Source organism: Hippichthys cyanospilos, chromosome 15 (assembly GCF_059441005.1).
Source record: "Hippichthys cyanospilos isolate Australia breed blue-spotted pipefish chromosome 15, RoL_Hcya_1.0, whole genome shotgun sequence".
Classification (NCBI taxonomy): domain Eukaryota; kingdom Metazoa; phylum Chordata; class Actinopteri; order Syngnathiformes; family Syngnathidae; genus Hippichthys; species Hippichthys cyanospilos.
In genome coordinates this window covers 4,957,773-4,975,000 of record NC_142383.1, presented here as the reverse complement: position 1 = coordinate 4,975,000, position 17,228 = coordinate 4,957,773, and the positions used below count along the sequence as shown (strand labels likewise).

General features: G+C 36.8%; 1 protein-coding gene across 5 annotated transcripts in view; it reads right to left on the bottom strand.

Moving 5' to 3' along the window:
• The window catches only part of rab27b (RAB27B, member RAS oncogene family), a 47,017-nt gene that overhangs the window by 13,916 nt on the left and 15,873 nt on the right, over positions 1-17,228 (bottom strand). Inside the window, exons 1-4 of one of the 5 annotated variants that reach the window (XM_088435729.1) lie at positions 15,676-15,828; positions 15,269-15,371; positions 15,150-15,188; positions 1,455-1,626 (exon numbers count right to left, since the gene is read on the bottom strand). In XM_088435729.1, coding sequence (XP_088291855.1) covers positions 1,455-1,607 — 153 coding nt within the window. In that variant the 5' untranslated portion in view covers positions 1,608-1,626; positions 15,150-15,188; positions 15,269-15,371; positions 15,676-15,828. Of the gene's footprint in view, positions 1-1,454; positions 1,627-15,149; positions 15,372-15,671; positions 15,829-17,228 lie in introns of those variants that run through there. The other 4 variants (XM_088435730.1, XM_088435731.1, XM_088435727.1 and 1 more) reach the window with 4 other exon arrangements.

Here is a 17,228-nt window from a genome sequence, read left to right as displayed (position 1 = left end):
TTGCACTTGGTAGATTTAAAGATTATAAAATACCCCCCAAATGCACAAACCAATTAAGAAAGGGAATAATCTTACAAAATGTTTATGATTTTTCTATTCATATATGTAAATGCTATGTACCGGTTTTTGTCAGACTTAAGCATCTGTTGGCTTTATAATTGCCAATCTGGTGTAGGCGTATGCAATTTTGCATTTTTCACAAGGAGTGCAAAAGTGGTTATGTCTTACTTGTTTAAAAAAAAAAGGGGAAAAAAGGAGAAATTTGAAACAGCCAGTATCTTCATGAAACCGTCCTGGGAGTTCAGACAGCTGGGAACTAGCAGCATTCCCTTGTGGGTATTCCCCACAAGATTAGAGCAGTCACATGATGGCAAATGGAAATGCCAAATTCCCTCAAGAAAACTCTTTAACTTGTCTTATTTTCTCAATACAAAAGTGTGACAACAACAACCTTTTCATCATTCAAAAAAAAGCAGCCACTGAATAAACTGAAGGATTACAATAGTTGGCTGCTTGGCGTAAGCAAGAGTCATAGATGGTCAATGTTCGGGACAGACCATCGACTCATCTTGGGATGACAAACGGAAAGGGTCTTGCACAGTTACTAGGGAAATTAAATTACTCCTGACTTTGCCAAAATAAATACCGTATTTTCTGCACTATAAGGTGCACCTAAAAGCCTTTTTTTTTTTTAAGTTGATGGTGCGCCTTATAATCAGGGGCGCCTTATATATGGATCAATACTGAGATTGGCATTTGTAGATGGGGAATGAAGTGATAAAGTAAGCTTTACCTGTTTCTTTTGTGTGTTTACAGTTGAACAAGGTTGCTCATATTGACATTGAGTTATTATGCTATTGAGAGTTAAGAGTTATTATTTGAGTTATTGTTGTTATTACTTTGAGTATGACTATATTGTAATTGAAAACATTTTAAATTATGTCATTAATTGAGGGTGCGCCTTGTAATGCCTTATATATGGAAAAAGTTTTAAAATATGTCATTAATTTAGGGTGCGCCTTATAATCCGGTGCGCTTTAATAGTGAAGAAAATACGGTAGTCATTTCTTTCAAAAGGTCACCAAGGTCTCAGTTTACATCAGGCATGTCCAAACCCGGTCCTCGAGGATCACCTATCCTGCATGTTTTTGATGTTTCCGTCATCAAATGCAGCTGATTCAAATGCTCAGGTTTGTCTTCAGGCTTCCGCTGAGCTTGCTGGTGAGCTGATCATTTGAATCAAGGTGTGTTACGAGGACAGAAAGCTCCAAAAAATGCCGGATAGGCGGCCCTCGAGGACTGGGTTTGGACATGCCTGGTTTAAACGTATTAGTTTGTTTTGATCAGTCAAGAAGGGTTCAATTGTAAACGTTATTGCTAAATAAGTGATGAGGAAGACCTGATTTTGTGATCTAAGTCGAACCCAAAATGACTTTTGATAGAGGCAGCCTTACCACTCGTTTTTCCCTGAAGTCGATGCCGACTGTGGTAATGAACTTGGGGTTGAACTTGTTATCTGTGTATCGGTACAGGAATGTTGTCTTCCCCACACCAGAGTCTCCCAGTGCAAGGAGCTTTATCAGGTAGTCATAATCCCCATCAGTCATCGTGATGACCAATAGCAACCTGTACAAGGCAGACATAGATGCACGTCAAGACATGTCATATTTTGTTAATTCTCAACAAGTTAACAGTGCGTCCGGATAGCGCTTCACTTTTTCCACAGTGATCTTTCAGGCTTTATTTCAAATTAGAACATTTACACTCAATTAGCAATTTACAGAGTCCAATTACCCTAAGGAGCAAGTTACTTGATTGGAGGAAGAAGCCTTAATAAACTTCAAACCTAGGAACTCAACACAGGGAGGCTGGAGCTTTGAACCGTTAGAATAATAAATAAAAATAAATAAAATGCCGTATTTTTCGGACAGTAAGCCACAACTTTTTTCTCATGATTTGAGCTCTGAGGCCAGTGTGGCTGATCCGTGGGGTTTTTCTTGTTTGGTTTTTGTTTTGCTAGACACCTGGAGGCATTCCGCCGGTAAAGCAAACGTGTATATTTGTTCAAGGTGTGAATTTAAGGAAAAACTATGAAATGCAACTGAAAAGATGTAAATCAATGGCAGTGCTCAAAAAGAGTTTTAAAAATATATTCTAAAAAATTTAAAGTTATGTCTAAATTAAATAAATTCTCGTATAAAAGTTTTTATTCATGTGTATTTATGTAATAAATATATAATGATTGTATACATGAATTATGTGCAATGTGTTTATGTTCACTAAAATAATACATCAATTAAACAAAGGGAGAAAACACTATCAATTATTGATTTTGAGTTTGAACTGTTATTTAACTGCAATATTCCGTCAGTGTTTACGTTGAAACTATTCATCTTCCATCCATTTTCTATAAATGTCAGCGCTAAATATGCAGGCATGTTCAGTTAAAAACATTGTAAAAATAAATACATACCATCTTTCTGCGCAAATATCTGATGTTATGTGTGACAAAAAAAATGTTTTGTTTTTTTGCTCACTTTTTGATGTTGCGACTTATGTACCGGTGTGGCTTATTGTCCGGCAAATACAGTAATAAAAACTACAAGAAGCAAAAGAAAGAATGAAAGAAAGAAAGCAAGACCATAGGTGTCCCAATTTTCAATTTTATAACAAAAATAATTTACTCAATTTTTAAATAGGACTAGGATAAAATGTAAAGTAAAAACTGAGAAGCTGAAAAAACTTCACAGATGCACTGCAGCATGTGTGAGATTAGAGTGTGCTACTAACACATGCTGCTTTGCTTATTTTAGCCATTCAGTCTAAAACGACCATCTACAATGGATTTGATAGCTAAACTGTTTCTCATCCCTTTCAATATTTTTTATATTTTATGTTGCCGCTTGTCGCCAACTGAAAATGAATTGCAACTGAAAATGAATTGCAACTCCGCTTGTAAATGTCATATGACCAAACCCCAAAAATGGGTGAGCTGCGATTGGTTGTTACCTGATCCCTGAACACATATGAGGTCAATTTCAGTTGAAGGCAAGTGGTAAATTGTGTTTGTATAAGTATGTGAAAAATAATTTCATTATCAAATTAGACAAACCTTTTTACTGCTGAAAATGGCGACGTTGAAGTATTGTTGCAGTAAAGCTACAAAAAGGTCTTAAAACTCCAATAATGGCGTACTCCTCTGTACTATCATCAAAGCCTAAAGGAAGCCGTGACTGATCTCTATTAGCACGGATTACAGTTAGATTGAAGAGGAATGTAGCACATTTGGGATCGTACTCTGCTTTCTGTTCCCGGCCTCAGGGTTAAATGTGGATATGTTTGGACAGACTATCACACGACTCCAATTCACTCAGCTGAGAGAGTTTATTAGAGAGAGGCCAAAGTTCAACTGAATTGCTCACAACCGCTAACTCAGACAGCAAAGGAAAGACAGTATGCCATAGGATCAACAGATACATTCTTTAACTTGATAGCTACGGACAAAATAAGACTTCGAGATGAAGGCTGGGGGAGCATCTGTTTTCATTTGTTCAAAAAGAAAAAGAAAAAGAGTCGAGCTCTCGAGTCAGTTTTTCGAAAGCATTTGGATTTTTTGTACTTGATACTGAGATTTCAGAAAATGAAGTAGGGAGAATGCTCAGTTTTCAGCAACTGACAAAGAATGAATTAGCGCTGAGAAATTGTGAATGCATATGCGTCACGGCTCCTTACAACTCTCACGCGGCATTGAAAAAGGGAGGTGCGCAGAGGGAGGTTGAGGCTAATATTTTAAGGCCCTTGACAGCATGTGAAACGCAATTTCAGTCAGTGATGGATCTTTGTTTAAAAAAAAAAAAATGCAGACATTTTTCCCTGGAGTGTTTTTATCCATCTCAGTGTGGATTCCAAAATTTAAAAACATCGCTGTACTTTTACCAAAATGTACAAAATGATTAATTATTTTTTTCTTCCTGTAATATAAGTTTGTTCTCAAAAAATAATATTTTAGTAGAATAAAAAGTGACGTAAAAAGCCACCACTAAGCATAATTTACAAAAAATTTAGTAGGAAGAAGTAAAATAGGTATCAAGTCCTATTTGTCACTCTTTGTGCATCAACAATAGTTTTTGTGTGCTAATCAATGAATAAAACCTACACATACATAAATTCCATTTATGTGTACACTCACCTATGTGCCTACTATGTAAATGAGCAGTTTTCATATTTCTTGTTCACTCACAAATGCAGTTTTATTGAAACTAAAACTTTTCAAAGTTCACAGCATTCAATCAGTTGATCATCTTTTAGCTGATTTATATAATTGTTTTGTACTTTCTATTCAAACTTATTCATGATGTTTTATAGATGTTTTAATCAGTTCCAAAATTGTTCCACAAATGAACACCACTTACTGCTTCATATTTGTTGTTTTGAGTTTGTCGGCTTGAGTTGACTTTACTTTCGAAGTACAGTACATCAAATACATTATACGTACATGATATACAACAACAAAAAAGTGACTTAGTGACAAAAAAGTCATTTATTATTTACTTATTTATTTCACGAGAGTTTAAGGGATGCGGCTGTTATCATTTACCTTGTGCTGTCTTTGAAACTATTCCAAAAGGGCTGGCTGTAAGCTTTACTGTCAACCATCAGGAGGGATGTTGCTGTTTTCTTTTGTTAATTGCCAACTAATAAGAAATTGGAAATGAACCGTCCTCCATCTTGTCTGTCATGTACCTGCTCAAAGCTGGAGTGTTTTCAAGGTTACTTTGGCAAAGAGCTTTGCTATGGCTCACTCCTGTATGTTCTCGTCTTTGTTGCTATCGTTAGATGTGGCTGCAGTCACATTTGGGTACTTTGCATTTAAACGGTAGGCTAAAATTGAGCTGCTTCTGCGGTAAGAAAGTTCCTCACAACAATGCCTATCATTCTACCTTTATCAAAGCTGCCATTTTTTTTTAAGTTAAATTTACCATTCAACTGACCGACAACTCATACAAGTGCTTTTATTTTCACGTCTTCCTTCTGTTCCTGAATTTACAGGAGTCTATCAGGTGATACCAAACACTGACAGCCAATCGGGGTCCACTTCATGCTGTATTGACATTTGTTTTCCAACCTCCGACATCAAAATCGAGTAACACTATAAAGTAATTTGATTCGTGTAATATGCCAAACCTGATATAGATGAAGGGGATAAATAAAATGCGGGTAGTCAAGCCAATTCATTTCTTTATGATGTCACATATTGGTGGAGAGCAAGAAATACTATATTTTAATGCTTTAATGAATTTTTATGGTAAAAGAAATTAATTTAAGCAGTGACAATAAACAACATGCCATTTACAGCCTCATACATAGAAGTAGCCTTACATTCAGCATACACACCATAACAGAAATACAACACTTACAGACTATAAGAAACATTGCTGCAAAGATTTGTTACGCTGAGCTTGTAGTCGAAAAAATAATCCCAAGAGCATGCTAAATCTTTTATCTCAATAACAAGGAAGAACAAAACCATAAAGCACCACAGAGATATTAAAAATGCATGAAGAATCAAACACAACAGGGGAGATGGGAAACAACCAGCAGTGTGGATGCAGACACAATCTGCAGTTCTATGGACATGCAATACAAAGTCAAGGCTTGTCGCAAAAATGAAGAAATACAGATTGCTAATATCTGCATCATGTATGTCTTTAAACCTAAAAATGTGACATGATGGGTGCACCATTCTTGTGTTAAAAAAAAAAAAAATACTTGAAAAACTGCATTAACAAGTTCAATTTTAATGGCTCCTGTCATATATAGTCATATATATATATATATACAATTATAAAGATATTTGCTTGGGCCCGACATAGTAAGAAACGAATGGTGGTGCATAAAAATGCGTACAGCCGCATCTTATAGAACTAGGAATTGCCATTTACTGGTGTTACATGAATGCAGCACACACCCTATGTTGTCTCAGAGAGACCATTTTTTGGAAGTATACGTCAAGCGAGCGAGAGAATACAAATACAATCTGCCGTTGGTTCAGTGCACAATAGCACAGAATCTCCAAATCCTGGGCAAATATATCAACACTTCTGCGGACATAATCAATAGGGCCTCTGCTGGAAGTGGGAAGTCCATCGGCATGACACATGATGACTGACACAAGCTTTGCACAGTATGGGTTCCATGGCAAAGTGCCAACGCTTCCACACGTTTCTAAATGTATGCAGCGGACTGTCCTCGATACAAGGAAGCCACAGCTGCTCTTTTGGCAATTTGTTCCAAGGTCAATTCTTGGATCGCGATGTCTTTGCTGGTGTATTCTCTCTCTCACTTCTCTTCCTTGTCCTCTTTTTTGTTTTAAATTTATGATTGGCATACATACTTTCTGTTTCCTCTCTTTTTTTCTGTTTTTATTCGCGATGGACATACAAACTAGAAACTCCCTCAGCTGCACACAAGGCACAAGCTGACATCCAAAACGTTATTTGAATTATGTTGAACTGAAGGTTTCCTTCTCTGCTTTCCGCAGCTAAAAAAAACATGATTGCCCCCATTTGAGTAGCACTCCCCATGTAATATAAATAGCGATTACTAGACCCACAATTATAGATATAAAATATGCTGAATTGATAGAGCACATTCATTTACCCCTTATTGAAATTTATACTGGGTTTTTAAAATGAATAACTGTCTAAATATTACACATTGTCCCTTTAAATACAAATTACTTTTTAACAAAGTTGTATTCACATACCGTTCGTAACGTTGCCAAAATCTTTTTTTAATTGTAGGCCACATCATATTTATAGTGTGATCCTTATCACAGGATTGGAAATCGGGCCCGATCACATCATTTCATCATAATCGGAAAAGGGGGAAGATGCTATTAAATTAAAAAAATATATTTATTATTATTATTATTATTATTTCTATGTGTTACAAAATAACAAAATAATCCAATAGTATACAGGCATTGTCAAAACTAAAATGTATAAATATTTATTGATAGTATTCACATGACGGAACCACACCAATCGACCGTGTGATCATTATCTGTGTCGAAGAAAATTATGGGCCACTTACCAAATGTAAACATTGAGGACAGTGGTCACTTTCATTGTATTTGTTTGTTTATTTTTTTTCTTAATTTTTGTTAACCACTGCACTATGCAACACATTGTCATTCACAGGTGCAGCAATAGAGCAAACAAGGTTGTAAAAAGAAGCTTCTTTGGGGTACCTCTTGATAGACAGCAAACAGAGAACAAACACATGGATTGTTCTGACAGTTTTGTTGAAGTTAGGTGACCACTCTTAAGGTCTCTAGTTTCTCCTCCTGACAGCCTAAAAGTTGAAATTATAGTAAAAGTGGATGTAAAAAAGTTAAATATTTAACAATGCTATTGGAGTAAACATGCTAGCATGTTTTCAGCTAACTTGTAGCTAGCAAAAATGCAATAGGTTGTACTTTATTTGTTAATTACTGATCAGCACTTGGAGAGTTAGTGTCCTCTTGGTGCATATGTCTTTTTAAAAAAAAAATTGCCAGAAATCATGTGAAAGGTGTGGACTAATGACAACTACTCCAAGAAACAGACCAGTGTCATTTTTATTTGTCCAATGGAATAGCACGTTGCATGATTAGCAGAATGCATTGACTTTATGTCAATTGCTGGATACACACACAAACAGCTGCATATGTGTTCAAATTGGTGATTAGTGATCGATTGCACTTCAGAAGGACAGCTGACATTTGTCAGAAAAATCCAGACTGATGTGTCCTCTCAGTCTTGATTACCATAAACAAAGCAGACACCTATTTAGTTTTGTTCCTGCTCTGAGGCCACCGGTAAAGGTCTTTGCTAAAGGCACCAATCTGTTCCCCACAGTCAATAATCAATAACCGCTAAAGGGAACGAAGGCCTCCACTTCATTATTTTGACCAGACCGTCTTTGGGTTTTCTCAGCAATTTTAAACCCTTGAGGATTTCAGAGCCACTTAATCAAGCATTGAGGCATTCATGATAACTGTGCCCACTGGGTCCTTCTGCTTCACCAATCTGTAGCGTTTGAGAGCAGAAGGCTTTCTTCGCACCTCCATACTGTTTTCAACAAAAGAATTACTAATCATAACTTATGCACTTTTGGAAAGTTTGTATGTCTAAGCAGATGGCGGCAATGATATGGGCAAAGCCTAATGTGTTGTGTTGTCTCAGTACTTTTGGAAATGATCTTTTCGTGTCGCTGGACATGAATTAAGATATGCAACAATACGCCTACGCCCCCTTAATATACAAAAATTGGAAAAATGCAATAATAGCAAAAGTAACTACGCTGTATATTTATATATTTATCAAATTGAATTAGGAATATTTATTATGTCATAATTAGAGTATTATGACTTTTGAAGACTTTTGCATTATGGGAGTCCAGGCTAAGACAATCATCAAAGTCAATGAAAGGCTGTCATAATCTGGCCACTTGTGCCACCCGGTGGTGTTAGGGTGTCAACACAAAAATTTCTACTGCGCTTCGTTTGCGAGTTGGCGTTGAAAGGATTAATGAGAAAATTGGGTGACATGCATGTTAAAACATCGGGTTTTCAATATGTCCAAAATTGACAATAGTTTTTGAATGGCAGTAAATGAGCCCAACATGGGCTAAATTTGACACTTATAGGGTGTACCTCCTGACCTCATGTTTGCAAGCATTTAGAAGGGACAGCAGTGTGGCATATTGAAGGTTTTGACAATCTATGCAATATTTCAGCCTCCTAGTTGTGTTTTTTTTTTTTTTTTGCTTTTCCTTTTATATCACACATCAAAAACATAAAAAAGCTTTAAAAATTTAAATTAAGTTAAATCAATTTATTAGTTTGACGCCATTAAATGTTTGGAATATATATATATATATTTTTTTAATTAAGATTCATATATAAGGACTTCTTAGTGTAATCCGGACAACAGGATAAAAAGTAGCTTAACATGATCTGTTTTCAGTCCATCCATCCATCCAGAATTGTGTTACAGGGGAAGCATCTTTAACTAGGAATTCCAAACACAGCTCACTTATTCCTAGCAAATCAAAACAAATTCTGAGTTCGGTACCTGCAGTACATATAATTGCAAAGATTTTTTTACTGTCTTGCAACATATGTAGAATTACACACTTGCGATTAAAAGCATTTTTAAAGAAATCAAATCATTTTTGCATATGGGAAGAAGAGAACTGGTGTATTATGTCCTGCAAAACATAACAAGAAGAACAATATATGAATTTGAAGGGGCCTTGCTTGAATCATCTTACTGGCTAAAAAAACTGAATGTCCTGATTAAAAATTGGAATGTAGAAGAAACTATATTCTGAAACTCAGCCTGAGTATGCTACTTCTATCTACAGTGCATCTACAAATCAGATGGTTCAAAGCCCTCATAGTCTTTGTCTCAGTACAGTGCAAACAGGCACAGTAGCACTAATATTAACAGCATCATTACAGATTTGCAAGTCTCAACCAGCTCCTTCAATCCTTCCTTAATCCCACAGCGGGACATAAGACAACAAACAACAGAGAAAGCTACCACAGCTGGAGGGGAAAGGTCAGCATGGATGACGCACTTCCAGGAAGAACAATTCTAAAATAAGCAGAAAGTGATGGTTGCCAGGTTTTTACATCGAATTGAACTGAATGACCTTTGAAAACCAATCACTGTAATGCAATGCAGTCGTACAAACATAAATACTATATATAAGTTCATTCATATCTTACTGACAAATCCTGATATTGTCTTAGTAATAACACAATTATTTATACAGCTCTTAAAAAAATGTCTGTCTTATACTGACGCCATATCCCGATTGCACAGTAACGTATTAAACAATAAATTCACCATTTACATATTTTAAAATATGTGAAATATACAATATTATATTTCAAAGGCTTAATGACTCCCGAGAGCTAGTTGCAGTCAAATTACCAAATGAGATTCCAATCAATATGAGTTTGAGGGTTTTACGCGGCTTACTTTTTCATGGCTAATTTGTCAAGCAATTCGCAATGAAAAACAATCCACAGTATGAGATGCCCTGCGGGCTCAAGTGAAAAAGCAGATCTAATTGTTCATGATGCGCAAAGCTGTTTCTTTGCAGCCATGTTACCATTAACAATGTATGGCTAAAACCTCAAAAGGTCTTTTCACTCTCAGCACTTTTTGCAGCCAATTAAGTTTGTAGGTGGCAGGTAAACTGGCAGCCTTTATGAGGACAGAAGTACAGTCGAATCTCAAGTCACAAACTTACCAGTAATTGCTTCTGTGAGACCTTTATTAACTATTTTTATTCTCATTCAAATGGATATGCAATAAATCCATTCCAGTCCCAAAACTAAGTTATTCAGTCTGGTTAAAAATACATACATTGCAATTCACATGGATTAAAGCAAAAATAATAATAATAGTAATTTGACAGAATTTATGTTTGAATGTTTAAAATAATTGTGGTCAATACACCCAATTTTGCAGAACAGTGAGGCGCACACAGGTATACCATGCCTGAATGGGGACATTTTTTCTACCAAAAATATAAGGGTATAATGGAGGCATTAAAGCAAATAGTGTCAATAATATAGGATTTTAAAATCATATTGTTTTTATAGATCCAATCTTGTGCATTTCAGGCAAGTCAATGCCAAGGCCGGTTGTTAAACAAAAATTATGTATATAATTTGAATTGTTCTTAAAGACTGAAGTTTAGTTTAAATCAAGGTTCCACCGCAATCAGTCTTTTTCATCCTTTAAAATGTTGTTGCACATCTTGAAGTTGACATTTTACTAAAGCGTTAATCTCCTTACTTCTAATTACAGCCACGCTGCTGAAGAGGAAATTGAAAATCATTTGGCCTTTGACCCTCTTTGCAAAGTTGCTGGCTCCTCTGCTCAAGAATTTGGTTTACAAGACAACCCGTGTCTATGGAAGGGTTGCGTGCAAGGAGTAAGAAAAAGATGTCTTTGTATCTCCATGGCACAAAAACTGAAAATCAAAAAAATTAACTCTAACCAAGATTGGACATGAGGTATGACACGTGTTTCAGAGGACACACGCCCTCTTATTTCTTCATTTTGGACTCTTTAGAACAGCAGCTTTCTAATGGTTTGTTCTATGTCGATACTTTCCTTTTGTCTATCACTACACCACTGGTGTCAAACTCAAGGTCCAGGGGTCAGATCCAGCCCGCCTCATCATGTTATCTGGCCCGCGAAATGCTGATTTGAGTTCAAGTTTCTGGCTAATACCTTACAAGTTGTCTTAAAACATTTTTGGGGGGGCCCAATCTTTCTTTTGAACCTTTTTTAAACAGCCTCTGATTTCAAAACTAGGTAAGCGTGTGACAAACGCACTTAAAATTGATTCCGGCTCTTGGACAGAAACTATAATTACAATGTGGCCCAAAATGAAAAGGAGTTTGACACCCCTGCACTTCACAATACAAAGCAGGCCATTTGTTTGTTTTTCCTGGCATAGGAAAACAGAACATAGGAAACGATCCTATTCCCAAGAGATCTAGCACAGAGACGGCCAAGTAAAGACCAAGAGCAGTAATTTATTAGTTACAAGAAGTGTTGAAGAAATTGTGTGTTTGGGAGCCTGACAATCAATGTCAGAAGTAAATAATTCCCCCACAGGCGGAACTGTTGTTATGAATTCTGGTTTAGTGGTTTCCCATGGAACCAATTTGATAAGAGGGACAGTTCTTAGTGAGCGCTGTCTCTTGAGACAGTTTTGCATTTTAATGTCAGTAAAATGCTTGTTTCGGCTTCTTCATTCACTTGGCTGGGGTAGGCTCAAGTGACCTGCGACCCTGATGAGGAAAATGATGGATGGATGCATGTTTTGTTGCTGGCCGTTGTTGAACTAGATCATTAAAGAGGCGAGGCACCCACACCGTGAAAGCTGCAGCTTTAGTCAACAAGATGTTTTCATTTAAAAATATCGGTATCATAACTCATATTCAATAAGAAATGAAATCACCAATGTGCCAAATGTATTGTAATTTATAGGCATATGTGTATTTAACTGTGAAAAGTGGGAAAAATACCAAAAATACAATAACATGACTTTAACCAATAGCAGCAAGTGTGAGAAGCTAACACAGAGTCAGCTTTATCATTCAAGTGTCACTTGAATTCAAACACCGCAAAATATGGGATTCATCTTTAGAAGATCAAACTCAAAGTCTTTTCTTCACACCCACCAAAATAAATAAATAAATAAAAAAAATCAACCCCAAAAAACACCAGCTCAATACTGCTACCTGCTGAATGGGAACAAAATCAGATATGTGACAAATAATCACACCAGTAACAATAACCTTGACTACTGCCCGAAGACAGCTGGGGTAGGATCCGGATCTGTTGCTAAGAAAATAGACGGAAAGATAATGTAAAACTTCTGCTCAGGCTCATGCCTTTCTTTATCTGACCTCTTATGTGCTTATTTAACACAAGTAAGAAAAAAAACAAAACAAAATATGACCACGATTTGTTTCCTTCAGTCTTGTTGTCAAGTTTTGCCTTCATGTGAATGATGCTCTTCCCGTAGTGGATATTGCGTAGAAGAAACATAAACAGCAGAAGAAGAACAGCTAATCAAGGCGCTGCGTTAATGTGTTGGATGAACACATAAAAGAAGGTCAGCTAAAGGCTCGTTTACTGTTCTTCAGTTTCCAATATGAAACAAGAAAGGGTGCTTGGATTGCTTTGCTTCCGAATTTCAATTCTGATTTTGAACTTACCGTGGTCAGTACGGTCACATAAAAGTATACTTTTGTTGCCACACCCCCTATTTCAGTGAGCTGACTAATTAAGTCATTTCCAAACAGACATGCGTATGACATGAATTGTGATGCATCAATAATCCCAATGTTTGTTTTAAAAGTAAAACATTTATGTTCTGACATAAACTAAAAAGCATAAATGAGGCAATCGTTTTAGTGAACGGTTCGTTAATGAACGGTTCCCTTTAAAGAGCCAAAAGTCTCATCGCTATACCAGATAATTGAGCAAGTGAGAAGGTAGAAATGAGATATATTTGCCTCGGATGAATTTCTCAACAACACTCAGGCCTCTAGCTAATCAGTATTGACTTTTCTAACATTTACAGACTTTAAAAACAATATTCAGCACATGTGTTTCCCTCTGCTGTCAAACCTGTTTTCAAGTATTCTTGTGCCTTTTTCTGCTTAGATGATGACAGTTATGACTGACTGCTTTACGGTGAACCAAGTCACCTTCAAACAATCCTGTCAAGAAAATGTTTGCATTGTTATCTTAAAAAAACAGTTCTAGCATCACTAGCAGTGAAAATTAAAAATGTGCTCCGATGACAACATGCTCAGTGAAACTGTTGATTGTGATTAAACCTTTAAATAACCCAATGTTATTCCCGCAGTTTAGTAGTAATGGGCTGGATTCAACAGCCTTGACGGATTCTAACTGCAGTGCACAACCACATCAAATAACAAGTAATGTGAGTCCAAACATCATCTCTCTGCTTAGAGAGAAAAATAGGTAGCGAGCCTACACTAATAGGCCTACTGTGTCCTGCTCAGTTTCCTACTGCATTGTTTATCTCCTTGCCTCCTTGTTGAGTGTTTTGGCATTATCAACTCCCTCCTCGCCAACAAACATCACAAGTTGCAGTCTCAAATTTAACAATGGAATGATTGACCACATTACATTCTTTCTAGCTCTCAAAACAAAGATAATGCGAGGAACCCTTTGCCATAGAAGAAATGGTGGTTAGTCCAACAAAATCAATAATGCATGCAATGGTGTTTTGTGGTATGTTGGGGTATTAGTCATACAAACATCTACTCATTATGTAGTAGGTTATTTATCTTGAGCAGCGTAGCAGGGAGCTGGAAGCTATCCATGCAGACGTTGTTTGAGGTGAGGCAGGGCTGGCCTGATCAAATCCAACAATTCCCACTTACAATGTCAAACACGGTACTAGACTAGTCATTCAGTGTTCCGCTTCTCCCCTCTCATGTCAGTGGCAAAAACAAGTGAAACTATATAAGTAAACTATATGCTGCCAAATAACTATTATTGGTACTACTATCATTTTTGACTTTGATCATATTGTATAACTACTCAGAAAACACACACGCACCGAGGAAACCTACAAACACACACAGGAAACTGAGCGGAGTTTTCAAACCTCTTCAAGTATTTCTCAACTGTGATGAGATTGATCTTATTAATAGAAATATACATACATACATTTCATGTAGGTTTTTTTTTTTATCTAGAGAAATAATAATATTTCCAGCATACTGGTTATTGAAAAGCCAATTATTCTCTATGCATGATTTTTTTTCTATCATTACAGCTTCTGATTATTGTAATTAGATCATGTCTGTGGTGTAGGAACGGCAACGCATCAAAGTAAAAGGTGTTTCTGATATTCAATTGACCTCATTCAGCAACGTGAGACTGGAAGTATTATGTATTAAAAAACTTGGTCGTGCTGCAGTATTATATTGCTACAAAGTATGACCACAATAGGGAACATTTTCTTTATAGAATAATTCAGGATGGAATTTCACTAGATTGAACAGGTGTTACCAAATACTGTGACTGGTAATTACTTGAGAAGACACTTTTAATTAAATAAACCCCCAGTTGGCCTGCGTGCTTTACAATAACTCTAAATGCATTTTAGAAGAAACAAAATTGATGATTTAAGAAACCGCCCGTTGATCCTAAAGCAGTTTTGCCCAAGTTTGAATTTGACAGTTTACACAAACGTTTGGTTCAATTTAAACCACACAAACTGTTTTACTAGTCACTCTGAGGCGCACATCATCCCTTGATCACGAGACACATCCGACAAGAACATAACCAGCCTCTTGCAAGTTTGATAACCCAAAGGCAAACAGCATATCAGCAGTTTTCATAGAAAAGGCCGTGATCAGATTCCTCGGCAACACACAAGAACACAGACACACACATTTACGTTTCCCAGTAAAAACAATCAATTTGTGTCTTAAGCTTTCGCTTGTCCACAAGCGCCCTCCCTCCTGCGCTTCTCAAGAGGCCTGTCACATGCATCCATCTCCGTGGCTTCGAGGCCCGGCTTACCTCTCAGTGGGTCCTCAGCTGATTCGACAGTGTCGGGTCCTGGAGGGGGAAAGGAGGCGTCAGGGAGCAGCTGACCAGCAGCCTCGCATCTACACACACCAACTAACTTGTTTGCCTACCATTCAAGCTGGAGGCGGACGAGGACGAGGAACTTTAAGAGCCACTCCCCCTCAACCACAAGCAGCAACACTGAGTTATCTGATCAGCTGACTTTCTGGCCGGCTGCAGGGAAGGATGAATAACTCGGTTAAGGCCACCAATCACCTTGCTGGTGAGGTTGTGGCGGTTTACTTGTCGATTAAATAAAGAGATAAAACAGCGCAAGCAACCAGCTGAATTACCATTTCGCGACTGAATAAAATTGACATAAAAACCGACGAGGAAAAGATGCTGTAGTGACTAAATTATGACTGGATCAAATTATCCGATTTTACTCTAGCATCCTGGCTAGAAGGACGCACATCTCGGTTATTTTTCGACAGTCGTGCTAACTGACTTCTTTTTATCTTGTAGCTTTTTTACCTACTGAGTTTTAGTAGTTTGAAGATTTTTCTTTCTGCTTCCCTCTTTTCGTTTCTTCCTCTGCTATTGTCTCTTGCTTCTGTCTGACTCTGCCACTGCTGTGCTGTGTAATTAGAGGGTGGGGCCAGAATATGGTAAACTAGCTCTAGTCACACACACACACACACACACACACACACACACACACACACACACACACACATAATGAATTTAAGCAAGTGCAGCGGAAAGCAGCCTCAGGGTATGCAGGTGAAGTAGTAAAGCAGGAAGTGTAAAGACCTGAAATGTGACAAGGTAATGCTTCAAAGGAGGAAATACATTCGCTATTTCTTACATAAGTCAACTCATGTTGTGCAATCCACAGCAACAAATAAACAGAAGCCAATGATAATGTGTCCAGAGTGCATGCTCTCTCGTGTAATTTAATTTAAAATTAGTTAGATAACATTTCCAAGGGAATACAACAGTTTATCAACTTAACCAGATTGTACTGTTACAGTTAATATATTTATCATAGAAAGATCTCTCAGTAGTCTCCTCACTGCTGGACAGTTTATGGGGTCATTTACCTGTGTAAACTTAAGATCAATATCGCATTGTTTATCTTTGTTCCAATCTCACTAGTGGCCACACAGACTAAAAAACAGGCTTGAAAATAAATACTGTAAAACATCATTCAGTAAGGACCACAAAACCTTTAGTGTATTCAATAAACTACCACTTTAAAATGCACATCTGAAAGGGCAAATTTGTTCAAATTACCTTAATTATTGTATATGTTATCGTTAACAAATAAATGTGTAGCTTCTGTTGCTACAATGAAAATCAACAGCAGGAAAACATTTCTTTTAATACAGTCCTTCTCAAATAGTGGGATGCACCCCCCCAGCTGGTGACGACGGGGAGTTGGGTAGGAAAATAGGCTTCGCTTTTGCACTGTGTAATGTAATTGAACATCTACGGCACCAGGTGGTGCAGTGATGTGTTCTTTGACGAAGACTGTGCGGGAGTTATAATCATTTTCAATTGCTGTCATTATTTTTTGTCTAAATCAAATAAATGATTTATGTGATCAAACTGTTCAACTGGTCAAAATTGTTTAATTAAGGATTGTCAGTTATCTTTTGTGAATTTAGAAAAAGCGAATGATCGATTATTTGCTTTGTGTTTAGATATTTTATGAAGTTATCCCTATGGAAATGTTACCCAAAGGTAAAAGTGGTCATTAAAATTCATTTTTCACACCAACTGCCAACTCCTAACAGCTATTTTGCATCAGGGGTCTCCAATATATATTAAATATTAGCATGAAATATATATTAGTGACAGTGATGTATGATGATACAGTGATAATGCATTTAATATGTACAATATATGAAACTAGATTCATGTAGTAGATTTACAGTATTATCATCATCTTCTCTCTAGCTTGCAGGGAATAAAAATGTCGATAACATTAGGACCACTGATGTCATTTTTTTCCATTCTTATATATTTGGAAAAATAGTAACTAGTGGTGCCGAAAAGTTGCTCAAATTACAGTAAAAACGTAGCTAC